At 30.5% G+C, this 13,839-nt stretch overlaps 1 protein-coding gene across 1 annotated transcript in view; it reads left to right on the plus strand.

The window, feature by feature from the left end:
• Positions 1 to 1,826: 1,826 nt before the first annotated feature.
• LOC129987827 (dual specificity calcium/calmodulin-dependent 3',5'-cyclic nucleotide phosphodiesterase 1-like) overlaps positions 1,827 to 13,839 on the plus strand; it is a 324,248-nt gene continuing 312,235 nt past the window's right edge. Inside the window, exon 1 of the mRNA XM_056095791.1 lies at positions 1,827 to 1,899. Coding sequence (XP_055951766.1) covers positions 1,827 to 1,899 — 73 coding nt within the window. The remainder of the gene's footprint in view (positions 1,900 to 13,839) is intronic.

A 13,839-nucleotide genomic window follows, 5' to 3' on the forward strand; every position in this document is an offset into this window, starting at 1 on the left:
CAGAATAGACTACTGTAAAATATATATGTGATAGCAGATTGTTTCAGAATAGACAACTGCAAAATGAATGGGATAGCAGATGGTTTCAGAATAGACAAATGTCAAATATATGTGATAGCAGATTGTTTCAGAATAGACAACTGTAAAATATATATGTGATAGCAGATTGTTTCAGAATAGACAACTGCAAAATGAATGGGATAGCAGATGGTTTCAGAATAGAAAAATGTCAAATATATGTGATAGCAGATTGTTTCAGAATAGACAACTGTAAAATATATATGTGATAGCAGATTGTTTCAGAATAGACAACTGCCAAATATATATGTGATAGCAGATTGTTTCAGAATAGACAACTGCAAAATATATATGTGATAGCAGATTGTTTCAGAATAGACAACTGTAAAATATATATGTGATAGCAGATTGTTTCAGAATAGACAACTGTAAAATATATATGTGATAGCAGATTGTTTCAGAATAGACAACTGTAAAATATATATGTGATAGCAGATTGTTTCAGAATAGACAACTGCAAAATATATATGTGATAGCAGATTGTTTCAGAATAGACAACTGCAAAATATATATGTGATAGCAGATTGTTTCAGAATAGACAACTGCAAAATATATATGTGATAGCAGATTGTTTCAGAATAGACAACTGTAAAATATATATGTGATAGCAGATTGTTTCAGAATAGACAACTGCAAAATATATATGTGATAGCAGATTGTTTCAGAATAGACAACTGCAAAATATATATGTGATAGCAGATTGTTTCAGAATAGACAACTGCAAAATATATATGTGATAGCAGATTGTTTCAGAATAGACAACTGCAAAATGAATGTGATAGCAGATTGTTTCAGAATAGACAACTGCAAAATGAATGTGATAGCAGATTGTTTCAGAATAGACAACTGTAAAATAATGTAAAAGGAATGCGATAGCAGGTTGTTCCGAATAACATGTTAAAAAAAATCACGAGTGCACTTTGTTTAATTTAAATTACCAATTCATATGTACGTAAGATTGAAAAATATTTAATCAATATGTGATTCCTATCTAAATATTTTCTCAAGAAAACACGATTTTACCAAAAAGAAAAACAAAATTACCGGTCTTCCAGATATTGAATCATTAGTCATCGAGTTAAAATGAGTCATTTTTTAAAAATTGATTAGAATCGTATGTAGATCTATTTAAGCAAATGCCGTGACCTTCCAAATTCATTTTCTTTATTCAATCAACTAGAATAGTTTCCATAAAAGATGCACGAAGTACGAAATATTTGTATGATTTTACATTTTTATGCTCGCATAAATGAATCCCTTTCCGAATCCAATTGTTTCCCGAGAAACATGCCATTTTAACTCTGAATTTTAATTCAACATCCATAAAAAAGATGTTCTTTATTCATTATGAAAGACTTGTTTAGCAACAACCTTTTCACGTTTCGGGTTATTTCGTCCTTTTCTGACCATCAAAAATCCCATTCTTACACAAATTTTACTATCGACATCGCATGTTTTTTTCTTTCGAAAAGGGCTTTAAAGAGCAGTACGTAAATTTTCCCGAAACAGTAAATTTTTTTTTATTCTAGTCCCACTGTTTTACGACGAATATTTCCTTCGAAAACAATGTGAGAACTGTCGCATGCTTCATAGGCTGGTAACGCAATCCGTCGTAAAAAAGTTCTAAAAAAAAATAACCGCCGTAAATCTTACCCCATCAAGTTGCCATTCGCGAAAATATAATTTTTCTTTATCGATATTTGAGTATCAGCACATTGTGGAATCGTCCTTCCAGTGCAAAAGTCAGAATGGCGTACCATGCAGTTGTAGTACCAGAAGCTGGCTACAAATACGTTCTTCGATTGACGCGCAAGGAAAATTGTAAGTGATATATTTGATTTGATTTATAATATTTTGATTTTTGAATATATAGATCAAATTTATTATTTTGATAACGCAGCTGTCAAATAACTTACGCTTGTTGTTAGAAATTGGTACGACGAATGTTTTTTTTTTCACGAGTGTAAAATGTGTTTTGTTTTTACAAAGTATATTTTTATAGGTTTTTAAAATATAAAATCGTCTGTTGTTATTCTTTTTCTGTTTTTACGCAAGAAAAATATACAAGAGTAAAATGCAAGTTTAACTATTTATTTTTATTTGGAGGGATATAAACTATTCGGAAAAGTATAATAATTCTGTCTTTATGATTTATCTTGTATAATATCGAAGTTTTGCTTCTAAAAATTGTTGATCTTAAGATATACCGATTATATGAGAACCTCTTTTCATATTAGACTTCATTTCCCTTTATTGGCCATTATAATACAGAAAAAGGCGTTTTTCTATGTAAAGACATAATAAAAATAATTTCAATTTGATTATGTTTTAATTTTTTTTCTTATGTTTTTATAAATCTCAACGTAAATGTTTACAGAAAAAAACAAATATTGCATAAAATTTCAATATAACTTAATTTAAAAAAATGTTTTATGTATTTGAAAGAAATATTTATTTTATATTTGACTAGGATTCTATTTTGTCATTCAAAATAATGAGAAGATTCGTTACTTCTTAATGTTTTTCTCATTTTCCCCCCTATTGAATCGGCTTAGTTTTGGTTTGAAGTTATTAAGCATTCAAAATAATTCGGTCGAATATTTTCTGGAAAATGTAATTTAATATCTATCAATAATTGAAATTGCTACTAATAATTAAAAAAATTCTAGTTTTTTAAAAAACTTATTCCCATTTCACTTGTGGCTTTTTCATTCTTTTTTTTTCTTAATAAAAGTTGTGGGATATGATTGAAAATAACAAGTTTTTGTACTGAAAATATATTAAACTGAAACTGTCTAATGGGGATATTTGTTTTCACTTCTTTACACAACAAGAAAAAACATTTATTATGCTCTTTCAACTTTCCTTTACAAAACGTTTCATTATTAACAACCCACGCTTTTCTTATTTATGCTTTTCTAATGAAACATGCGTAGGTTTAAATTTTAATTAAGTGCAATTAGAACTATCCATTAGACTATATTTATATTTTGTTTGCCTTTTTTTATTATGTTAGTGCAAGAAGCAAAGTTAAAAAAATCCAATAAATAAAAATAGTAAAATAATATAAGTGTTTGCAGATATAAAAAGCAATTAGATATCTAATTGATTTATAATGTAGTTGCTTTATAGACATTCCCTTCTTTTCTGTCAGTAACTTTTTATTAGTACTTTATTACATTATTTCAGAACAATTTTGTATTCATTCGTTATAAAATTAACTTCCTTTTTCAAATACTTATTTTCTAATTTTTAAAAAAATACTTTTTTTTTTTGCATGAAATATAGACGGATAGCCATTGTTGTCTAATCAGATTCGATTTTTGCTTCGAAAATAGTGTATTTTCCCTAACAAAAAAATTACGCAATAAGTTGGTTTGTCACAGACTTTACCTCCTGATATACTTAGAATATGAATTAACTTAGATTAGTTTTTGTATGATTTTTTAGCAAAGTTTTTAATTTTTTTTTATTTTCCTTTGTTGTATTCGAAATATGCTGTGGAAAAATGGTGTTATATACGAAAAATTGGTCTTAATCAAAATTTGATATTTACCTTTCAGTCAAATATATGTTTCAAAAATATGTTTTTCTAAGATCGGAAAACATATTTTTGAAATTATGTATGTATTTATGTGATCACAATAAATCAAAAACAGACTTGGTGAGAACAATGAAATTTAATATGTAGGTTTAATACCAAGTTTGAAAATATCTACCAAAATTTGAATGAAATCCATCAATGATGAAAGGTTTATCTTTCCGCACATGCGTAAACATGATGATTCAAAAACGCCAAGAGATAATAGGATGAAATTTGGTATCAAATTTGTCATATGTTTAGATATACATTAAATTTTGAACCAGATTTATCAAAGAAGTTATCATTTGTTGATCTGCATATAATTGCATAAGCGGACGTCCTAATTGAAAAACACGATTACATATAAAAATAAAATTAAGTATGTAATTTTCTAATGAAAATTGTAAATCTCAGAAAATTTAGATCTACTCAGGGGGATCGGAAGGCTTCATAATGCATCCTCAGTTTCCGTCCTCAAACTACGAAGAACAAACCGAAACCATACTGCACCACTACGGCACGCGGTGGCTTAGTGGTAAGGTCTCGGCTTCAGAACAGGAGGATTTCCAAGCTCGTGACCTGATATCACCGACGAACCGTCTTGTAAGCGGGTCTGGTGCAAGTTAAATCCGTTGGGGGACAAACATCCTTCCACTGGTGGCTGTGGAAATTTGGAGAGGAAGTGCCGGTTCAAGTGTCTGTCTGATCGTCAGTTTCAATGACACAAGATCCAGATAAGACTTACTGTGCCAGACATATGGTTAATAAAAAACTGTGTAAAAAAATCTAAACTTCAGTAAGAACAAAAGATGCACTAATAATCTACTCTAAAACCGGCTCGTCATTTGACCGTAATTCAAAATGACGATTTCTGTCCTTAAATAGCCCTTATGTTTCTTTGAAATGGGTTTGTTAATATAACTGAACTGCGTCACTACATTCGATAGTTGGAGGGCACTCATGATTTTATGGATTGCCATCTCCTTACTTATAACTATTATAACTTTATCGTTACTTTCAGAAAATTCAAAAGAGAATAGAAAAAATGGAAAAGAAAGAAATGGTTATCTAACATAAAAAGGGCATAGGTTGAGAAATTCAATCCAGGACAAAATGTGGTGTATTAGTATTATTCAGTCTTCAAAATATGAATGCGCAAACCGCCAGTTAATTCCGAGAATATTAATTTCAAATCTTAGGCATAATTTATATATTAATAAGTTGTCACAATCTTACAGCAAGCGAAATATAATTGTTGGTAAAACATTCCCTTCTAAACCGGAATGTCAGAATTCAGTGCAAAATATATTTTAATGTTGTCGTTGAGTTTTTTAACGTTTCTTCATAGATATAGTGCAATTTTTGACTTTTGACATGATTTTTTACTCCAGGTCATGGCGACAGCAGAGAAACGAATTGAATAAATTGGCAGATAAGATGACGGAGAGAGAGATTGAAAAAGAATTTAAATTTTACATAGTTTAGAAAGAATTTGCAGATGTTATAGTTTTGATTCTATGCGCCCTATTGAGGACCCTACCTGCGCCCTACCCTGCGCCCTATTGAGGATAAAATTACAGTGAATCCAAAGTTTAATCCATTAGGAAATTAATTTTAGAGCATAGCTTATTTGAAATTATTGCATGCGTGTTGAAAAGAATTTTTTATGACCTTTAAACCTGTTAAATAGTAAATAATCGAATTAAAATTTGTGAGAATTGTAATCTTTGCTACAATGAACTGTATCATCAAGCGATATTGAGTTGTCAACAAACATTCAGTAAAACTAATGGCTGAACAATGAGTCATTTATGATAGTTATTTTTTTTCATTATTATTACTGGTTGGAGTCTCACAAGACTTCGCAATCATCTGACAAAGTAATTGAATAAATCTTCTAATCATTCAGCTATGTAATTGGACGTATTATGCCGCGTTATGACAAAACACTACGTAGTGTGCATCGAATATGATGATCAAATTTACACGATGTGTTTCATATATATCATATTCGTTTTTTTGCAATTTTTTGTCTGTTATCTTTTATTTATACTTAAACGATTAAGTTGAGGTGCAAATATAATACATATTTATCTGTTGAATAACGGATTGACATGCGCTTTGTTAGAATCTTATTTAGTAGTTTTTCAAGGCATCTTATTTTGATTATCAAACAAGATAATAAATTTAAAAATCATTTTTGCTCTAACTAATACAAGAGAGTCTTAGAATAAGAATCTTATGACTTTCTGATAAACGAAGAAATGAAATGGATCCTCAAATAGTAGGTTAATAAAAATACGTTCCGTCAATAAGTGGACGCGGGCATTGCTAAAATCGGCGCTCACACGATGTTAACACATTCCGGCATTGGATGCATGAAGTTTGTAACATGAAGTTGTGTGGCGGACTTTGGCATACGAGCTTTCCAATGTCAAACACCAAACATTTGCCATTGATTGTCGATTTTTTTTTTCACTCAAGTGAAAGAAAGTCTCGAGAATTCGTATCAAGCTGTTTGTTTTTGAGAATGTACGGCTGCATGTCTCGAGTCATTTTATTGCTGTTACTCTAGTTAAACCATTTTTAACGAATGATTTTTTTTAATTAATTAATTGGAATGAAGCACTTTCAACACTGCAGCAGCAAAGCGAGTGTAACTTATTATGTTTACGTACATACCTAGTACAGTCTACACTTTTCCGAAATTAGCGCATAAAAAAACATATAGGCACATCTACAATGATGGTTTTAAAGTCATATTTAAATACTGTAAATATTTCATTTAAGTAACATGTTGCCTCTTATAATATTTGCGTATACACGGGTGTATACATTGACACCTTATCTTACATCGGATCTGGTCCAGGCTTTAAACTTTGATATAGATAAGCAGTCTTGGTGCTAAAACCACATTCCAATCTCATTATTTTCTTGCTTTTTCGTTTTCCGATTACAAATTCGCAAACATACGAATGGACAGACTACATGTTCATAGATTTGACCACAAACTTAATGCAAATCTATGGCCCTGTCATAAATATGGAAAAGTAAGCACCAAATTTCATATATGAATTTGGTATTTTAAATTTAGACATAAATCCTAAAGAAGTTTTAACATTTTAAGTGACATACCAAATTTTGGAGATATATATCAAAATATCGGAATAGATTTTTTTTTGACATTTGCAATACCTTCTAGCATAGGAGAAAATAAAAAGGCATTATGTTATTATTTTTCATAAAAAACATTACAATTTTGGATAAAATTTCTTCAAGATTATGATTAAATTAATTAGAAATTGTATAAAATCGAACTATGTATCAAGAAATGAAAAGAACAGAAATGAAAGAATTTGAAATAAAATTATAAGAAATGTTATTCTCACATTGATTACAAACTTACTAGCATTCTCAAAATAAAATTTGAAAGCAAAGAATATCTTCTTTATATAAAACAATAAATTGAAATGGCATGGGGAAAATACAATCGAGTTGATATCTATGAAATATTTACCATTCTATCTTCAAAACCCGAAATCATTCTACAACTCCCTAACAGCTTTTCTAAACACCGTTTTTTTCATGTTATGCTATTCACTTGTCAGCGTAAATATCCCTTAACCTATTGGGACAAAGGACATTCATCCTTTCCCGACCCTATTTCCTGCAGCGTCAGGACAACCTCTTCCCAGATGCTTCCTTTATCATAAACACATCTCCCCGAATCGTCTTTCAGGACATCTCCTGTCCATGCCAGGCATTTCTCTCCCTATGGCCACTCGGTAGGACAACTCGCTCCGTTGGACAAGAATGGGAGATTTGATGAGAAAAAAGAAAGGATCTGACAGGATATATCCTCCCTTCTCTCCGTCCTCCCCACCCAACAAAGGATACGATGCCACGTGCCTGGGACTCACGCGATTGTTGACGAAAACGGAGAGTCTCACCATGGAGATGATGTAGTGTTGAATGGTTGAGTTAGAAAAGTTGGCAGCAGTAAGTTTCTTGCTTCTGAGAGTCAATTAGGTCTTGGATTAACTTCAACTGTAACCTTGGTGCTCTTAAGATCGTGAGCCAAGAAAGTAGGTGTTCGGGATGGTGATGAAATGACATTGTTTGGGGTTGAATAGCTTTTAGTGAGAAATGACGTGGCAGGAGTGTTGAAAGTGTCTGATATCTGATATGCTAAATCTGAAAATTGGCACGGTATCTTCAGTGACAGTTAATTAGGCAAATTTGTCTATGTCGTGAAATTATATAAAACTTCCGTGAGTGTTTTCACTGTTGAATGTAATTTTTGTTTAAAGGGAATAAAAAGTTCTTAGTAACGAAAATAGTCAAAATTTGAGTTGTAAAAAAAGATGCGTGTTTTTTTCTGGTAAATATTTTATCTAATGTAGAAATTTAAATATTAAGAATGAATGCTATTTTTTAAGTTAAAAAACAACTTAAAAATATTTCTTTTAAAGATGTTTTTATAACGAATAGAAAATGTGTTACTATGTGATAATCTTAACCTTAATAACTATAAATCGGTATGTTTAGAAAGTTTTGAAGAATATTACTCAGAATATTATATGTTCAGGAATTTTGAAGAATATTACTCGGAACTAAGCATAAAATGTGAATACAATTTCAATGAACACGTAAACTTTTCATTCTAATATATTTAAAATAACAATTTTCAAATATCATATTACTTAAAATTTTTAAAAATACAAAAAAATATCATTGTAAAAAAACCGCTTAAAATATATATTGTCTTGAAAGAAAAGTAGATTTAACAGATTCATAATTTGTAACTTTTACAGCATAACATTTCATACAAAAACACTGAAAATAATTTTAAATATGCATATCGAAATTTGGGGTAAAAAATTACTTTTGTGTAAAATACTAAATATTATATCAATTTAGCCTAGGGTTGCATGTTTATTGCATCTTTTTAAAACTAATATATGAATTTTTGTTTTTAAAAATTCAATTGTTACAGCAGTTGAAATTGCTTAAATTTTCATTTGGGCCGTGGTGTCGTTATGGTAAAACATCGGGTTCGGAGCTTTAGGACTTCAAAAATTAATTCTACTAAAGATGCAATATGTGCGGACTTTGACCTCGTGGGCCCTCCCTTTGGTATAGTGCATGAAATTAGAGGGGAGAGTCCAGCTCAAGTGCCGTCCTCGTTGTCTGATTGGGATTCGAAATAACTCGAGTGTTGATTCCAGATAGGATATTAATATAATTAAACTTTCCTTTTTTTAAATTTTTTAGTGCAGTAATTATTTTCAATCCTCTGTAAAACGTATGCAGTCATACAAATTTGACTTAAACTTTTTTCTGATAGTTTCTAAAATAGAATCTATTAGATAGAAAAGATACGCTTACTACATTCGTGAAGTGTTGTTGAAACACATTCTTCGTGTGTATTAAAAACGTTCTTTATTAACCCCTTGACTTTTTTTATATGCTTAATTTTGCGTGTAAACGGGTGACTTTTGTGTTAATCATCATCGCAGAAGAAAGAAACCGAATTTCATTTTAAATAGATTGCTACGTTGTTTTTGAGTTATTACTTTCACACGCGTACGAAAAGACAGATCGACTGCCAACCTGTTATCGCATATGGTAAAAAATTGCTGTTGTGTTGGCAACCCTATTAAAAAAACTTATTTGACAGCTAATAGTTTGGAGTTAGTAAAAATGGAGCGTTACGCGATGGAACAATTTGTTAAGGCAAGATTTGAATTAAATTAAAATCACAGTTTTTTTTCTTTAAATTGTTTTACTTTTATTGAATCTTAAAGTGCACACGATAGGGTTATGTATGGAAAAACTGCCTTCACGGTTTTGCAGCACATACTCATTCTTTTGTCGAAATTTTTCATGACAATTTCGCATAAATGTGGCTGAATTTCATTGATGCAGCGTTGAATTTCCTCTTTCAATGCACACGTGCCTGTGGGTTTCTTGTCATAGACCTTTAACTTCAAATAACCCCATAAAAAAGAAAACAAATGGTGTTAATTCGCGCGATCTGGGGGTGGGTGGGTAATTCTCCAAATTTTGAAACTATGGCCTCCAGACTTGCATTATTTTTGAAATATTGTTCAACAGTGAAAACGCAAACAAAACTGTTCTATCGTACAATGCTCCATTTTTACCATCCCTAAACTATCAACTGTCAAAGTTTTTTTTCTGTAGGATTGCCAACATTTTATAAATGGTTTATATTTAAATTTTGCGTTAATTCTGGAACATACTTTAGAATAAATTTAGAAATAGTTTTATTCGAATCCAGTGTTGCCAAAAACGAAGATTTTAATTTTATTCCTTTTTTTAATTCCCATTAGAGGAGTAAATTGATTCCTTACTTTCTAGAGCTAATTAATTCCACTAATTTCACTTACATCAGTTTGATCTTAAAATAGTATCATCTATTCATTTCCATCCTCTTAGAAGTGAAAAATACGTTGAATAATTTAACTTTTCTGTTTTAAAAATCGTAGGAATTCTGGATCATTAAATCTTTTGGAAGAATTTAAGTTAATTACTTAAAATGACTTAAATTTATCGAAGCAGAAAATCTCATAATAGATTGCAACGTCTTGACATTGCTCTAATTATACGCCAAGCTATAGAAAACTATGCATTTCGGAGTTTAACTTTCTAGTATGAAAGAATTTAAAAACACCAGTAACATGCTTAAAATTTAATGAAGCATTCATTTTTAATACATTTTGAAAATTGCAAATTTAGATTATTTCGAGTTATTATTACTCTTTTGTATCTTGAGAAAATCCACAATAACTTTTTTTTGTAAAAATAATTCTCAGTATAATGTGGATATCTATAAAATATGTCGTTGAATTTCTGTGCATATAGCAATTAATACTAATTAACGGTGTTTTCAAATCTTTTAAATTTAAAGTAATGGTTTTGAAGATAATTATTTTTTTTCCTCTATATTTTGTAAAATCAATTCATTGCTATCATTAAATATTTTTCATTTTGAATAGTTACTTCTTACTTTATTGGGGCTAAAATATTTCAGCTTCAGATGCAAAAAATGAAGAGAAACATATTTATCTTCATATATAAATTACATATCATTTTTTACTTTTATTTTTATTATTTATTTTTCCGCCTATAATTAAGTTTACAGTAATTTATCAACAATTACAATTAGTCATACATTTCAAATTTTCAATTAAAGTCATTAAGACAAAACAAAAAGTTTCTCAGTTGAGCTGACATTAAAATAATAAACACAAACCAGTGGAAGTGGTCTCCCTAAAACTTTCTCGCATACACTCTAATAAACTTGTATGCCAGAGAACGCCTTATATGGCATTGGCGTAAGATAGTAATGAAATATAATCTTTTGGCGTAAAATTATCATTTTTATTAAATCTTTCATGTCAGCTTGGCGAATTATTTGGTAATTAATCCCAGGTATGTGTTAAGAGTATCAAAAAAAAAAAAAAACGAATTTATATTATAGATATGTTGTTGTTTTTTTTCGCTACATTATTGAAACAAAAATTTGGCACAAAACTGCGCTTGTTGTCACAAAATCTCATAACAAATTTGATATATTTAAGTCATTGCGGTTTTCAATTATCGCGTTTGCATGTTCTGGATGTACAGACCGACAGATAGTAAATCCGTAGTTGGATCTGGCACAAAATTTAACAGATGTCTACACTATAGATGTTAAATCTGTGTACTGAATTCCACCTATCTAGTTCTCTAGGTTTCATAAACGGATAGACGAACTTCCTCAGAACAGACTTTATTCAAATTTGATAGAAAGCTGCAAAATTGTTGTGAAGACTGTATGCCAAATTTCAACCGTCTAGCTCAAATCATTTTTGAGTTAACTGTCACAGACAGACGGGCATTTCTAAAAGAGTGTTTTTCGAACTCAGGGAGGTCTAAAACGTAAAGATTCGCCAAAATCTCGAGGTCGAATTTTTTGACAATAACTTTACTTTCTCTATGGGCCGCGGTGGCCTGGTGGTAAGGTCCTGGCTTGTGAGCCATAGGGTTTCAAGTTCGAGACCCCATTCCGCAGAAGAACCGTCGTGTAAAGGGGTCTGTTGCACGTTAAATCCGTCGTGCCAAGCGTCATCCCGCCGGTGAGGTGAAGAGATGGGGTTGACAGCTCAGGTGTCGTCCTCGTCATCTGACTGCGGTTCAAAATTACAAGGTCCATCCCAAAAATAGCTATTGTATTGCTTTACAACGGGACGTTAATATAACTTAACTAACTAACTTACTTTCTCTATACTAAGTATACAAGAAAGTAAAAAGAATTTTTCTTTTTAGTTTCAAATTGTGATGCTGTTTAAAAGGGAAACTTTCTTCTTCAAAAGAATAAAATTTTCAAAATTGATTACACTTGAAAGATTAGTAAGTAACTACAAAAATTGTTTTTACAATTTTAATTTGAAGGCAGTTCGATTTTATTAATTTATAACTGACAACATAAAGTAACAAATTGATTAACAAATAATTATAAACAAAATATTAGAAGTTTTATTACCACTGTCTGTGGATTGATTAAGTTTCTTTAATCTGTAAATAATTACGCATGTGGAATATAAAATTTAAAAAAAATATAAATAAATAAATAAACGAAATAATCGTTTTCATTGTATATCAAATACATTCTCCAAAATAGTCAAAGTTTTAAATTTCATTTCATAAATAATAAAATTATATTGGAATAACTTGTAAATATCAAAACGTTTGGCATTTCTGCCCAATTGTTAGTTCTTTTAGTTCTTCAAAATAATGGCCAGTCACAAATATATCAATAATTAAACACATCATAATGCTCGAAAAGTTTTATTCTTTCCTGACTCTATTTCTTTCCGCGCGCCCCACTTGGCATTCTGCCAAAACGGCTTACAGTAAAAATAAACATGTGCAACTTTTCAAAAGAATTCGAGTCAAAAACCTTTAAGATAAATGAATGAGATAGATGGCTTTTTGTGAAAGATAAAGTGGAAAATGCTCATTTTGAAAAGGTTTTGGCGACAAAAAGTTATTGCCATTCTCTTTCGTGTTGGCTAATAAATGTTTCAGTCGATTGTCAGCCATAAAAATGCATTTTCAGTTTACTATCATTTTCAGGTTTGAAGAGTTGCATTATTTAAAATGCTTTCTCTCTGAATGTTATGAATTTAGTTTACTAGTTAGTAAAAGTATAAAAATTATTAATAGCTGTAAAGAATTTTTAAAAGCTATAACTGATTTCGTTCTAAATGAATGCTATTAATTTTAATACAAACAAATATTAAAAATATATGATGGAGATTTTAAGTGCAGTATTTTGCATTACTGGTAGAATGTGTAAAATTCATGATTGTCGTAATTAATAAAGGAATACTACGTCGAATTTTATTGGAGCATTTCAATCGCTGATGTTTTTATTACTTTTCACTTACTATAAACTACTTTCAAGGAAAATAATTTCCGTTTAATTTTCTATGCCTTGGATGAAACCAACTGAAATTACTTTCCGAAGTTATTTCACATACTCTGTAATAAAGATTTTACGCCTCCTTTCCCCAGTACAAAAGTTGTGTATGTTGTACAAGGCATGTACAAATGCTCAATATTTATTTCTAATGTCCCCCAAATGGGCAATTTGTTTTTCTAGTATGTTGCAGAATACCTAGAGTACATTTAGGATACCTTTTTGTTGATCGATTAAAGCATAAAGTTAGGTGGTAAGGTCTCGTTTTTGAGACCAAAGGGTTCCAAGTTCGAACCCGATTCCACGGGGAACCATCTTGTAAGCAGATTTGGTTCATGTTAAATTCGTCGAGACGAAATGTCTCACCGCTGGTGTGGTTCGAAAGTTTGGAGAGAGGGGGTGCCAGCTGAGATTTCATCCTCGTCATGTTACCGCGGTTCAAAATTACGAAGTCTTTCTCAAAATAGCCCTAGTGTTGCTTTAAAATGGGACGCTAATATAATTAAACTAAACTAATTGAACCTAAATTTAACGCAGAACTTCAGTTTAATGACAAGATCACACGCTAAATTTTATTAATAAATGTCGTTGCAATTTTCAGTTATGCATGTATGTGTATATGCATGTATAAATGTGTATATGCATGTATAAATGTGTATATGCATGTATAAATGTGTATATGCATGTATAA

This window comes from Argiope bruennichi, chromosome 10 (genome assembly GCF_947563725.1).
Source record: "Argiope bruennichi chromosome 10, qqArgBrue1.1, whole genome shotgun sequence".
NCBI classification, from domain to species: domain Eukaryota; kingdom Metazoa; phylum Arthropoda; class Arachnida; order Araneae; family Araneidae; genus Argiope; species Argiope bruennichi.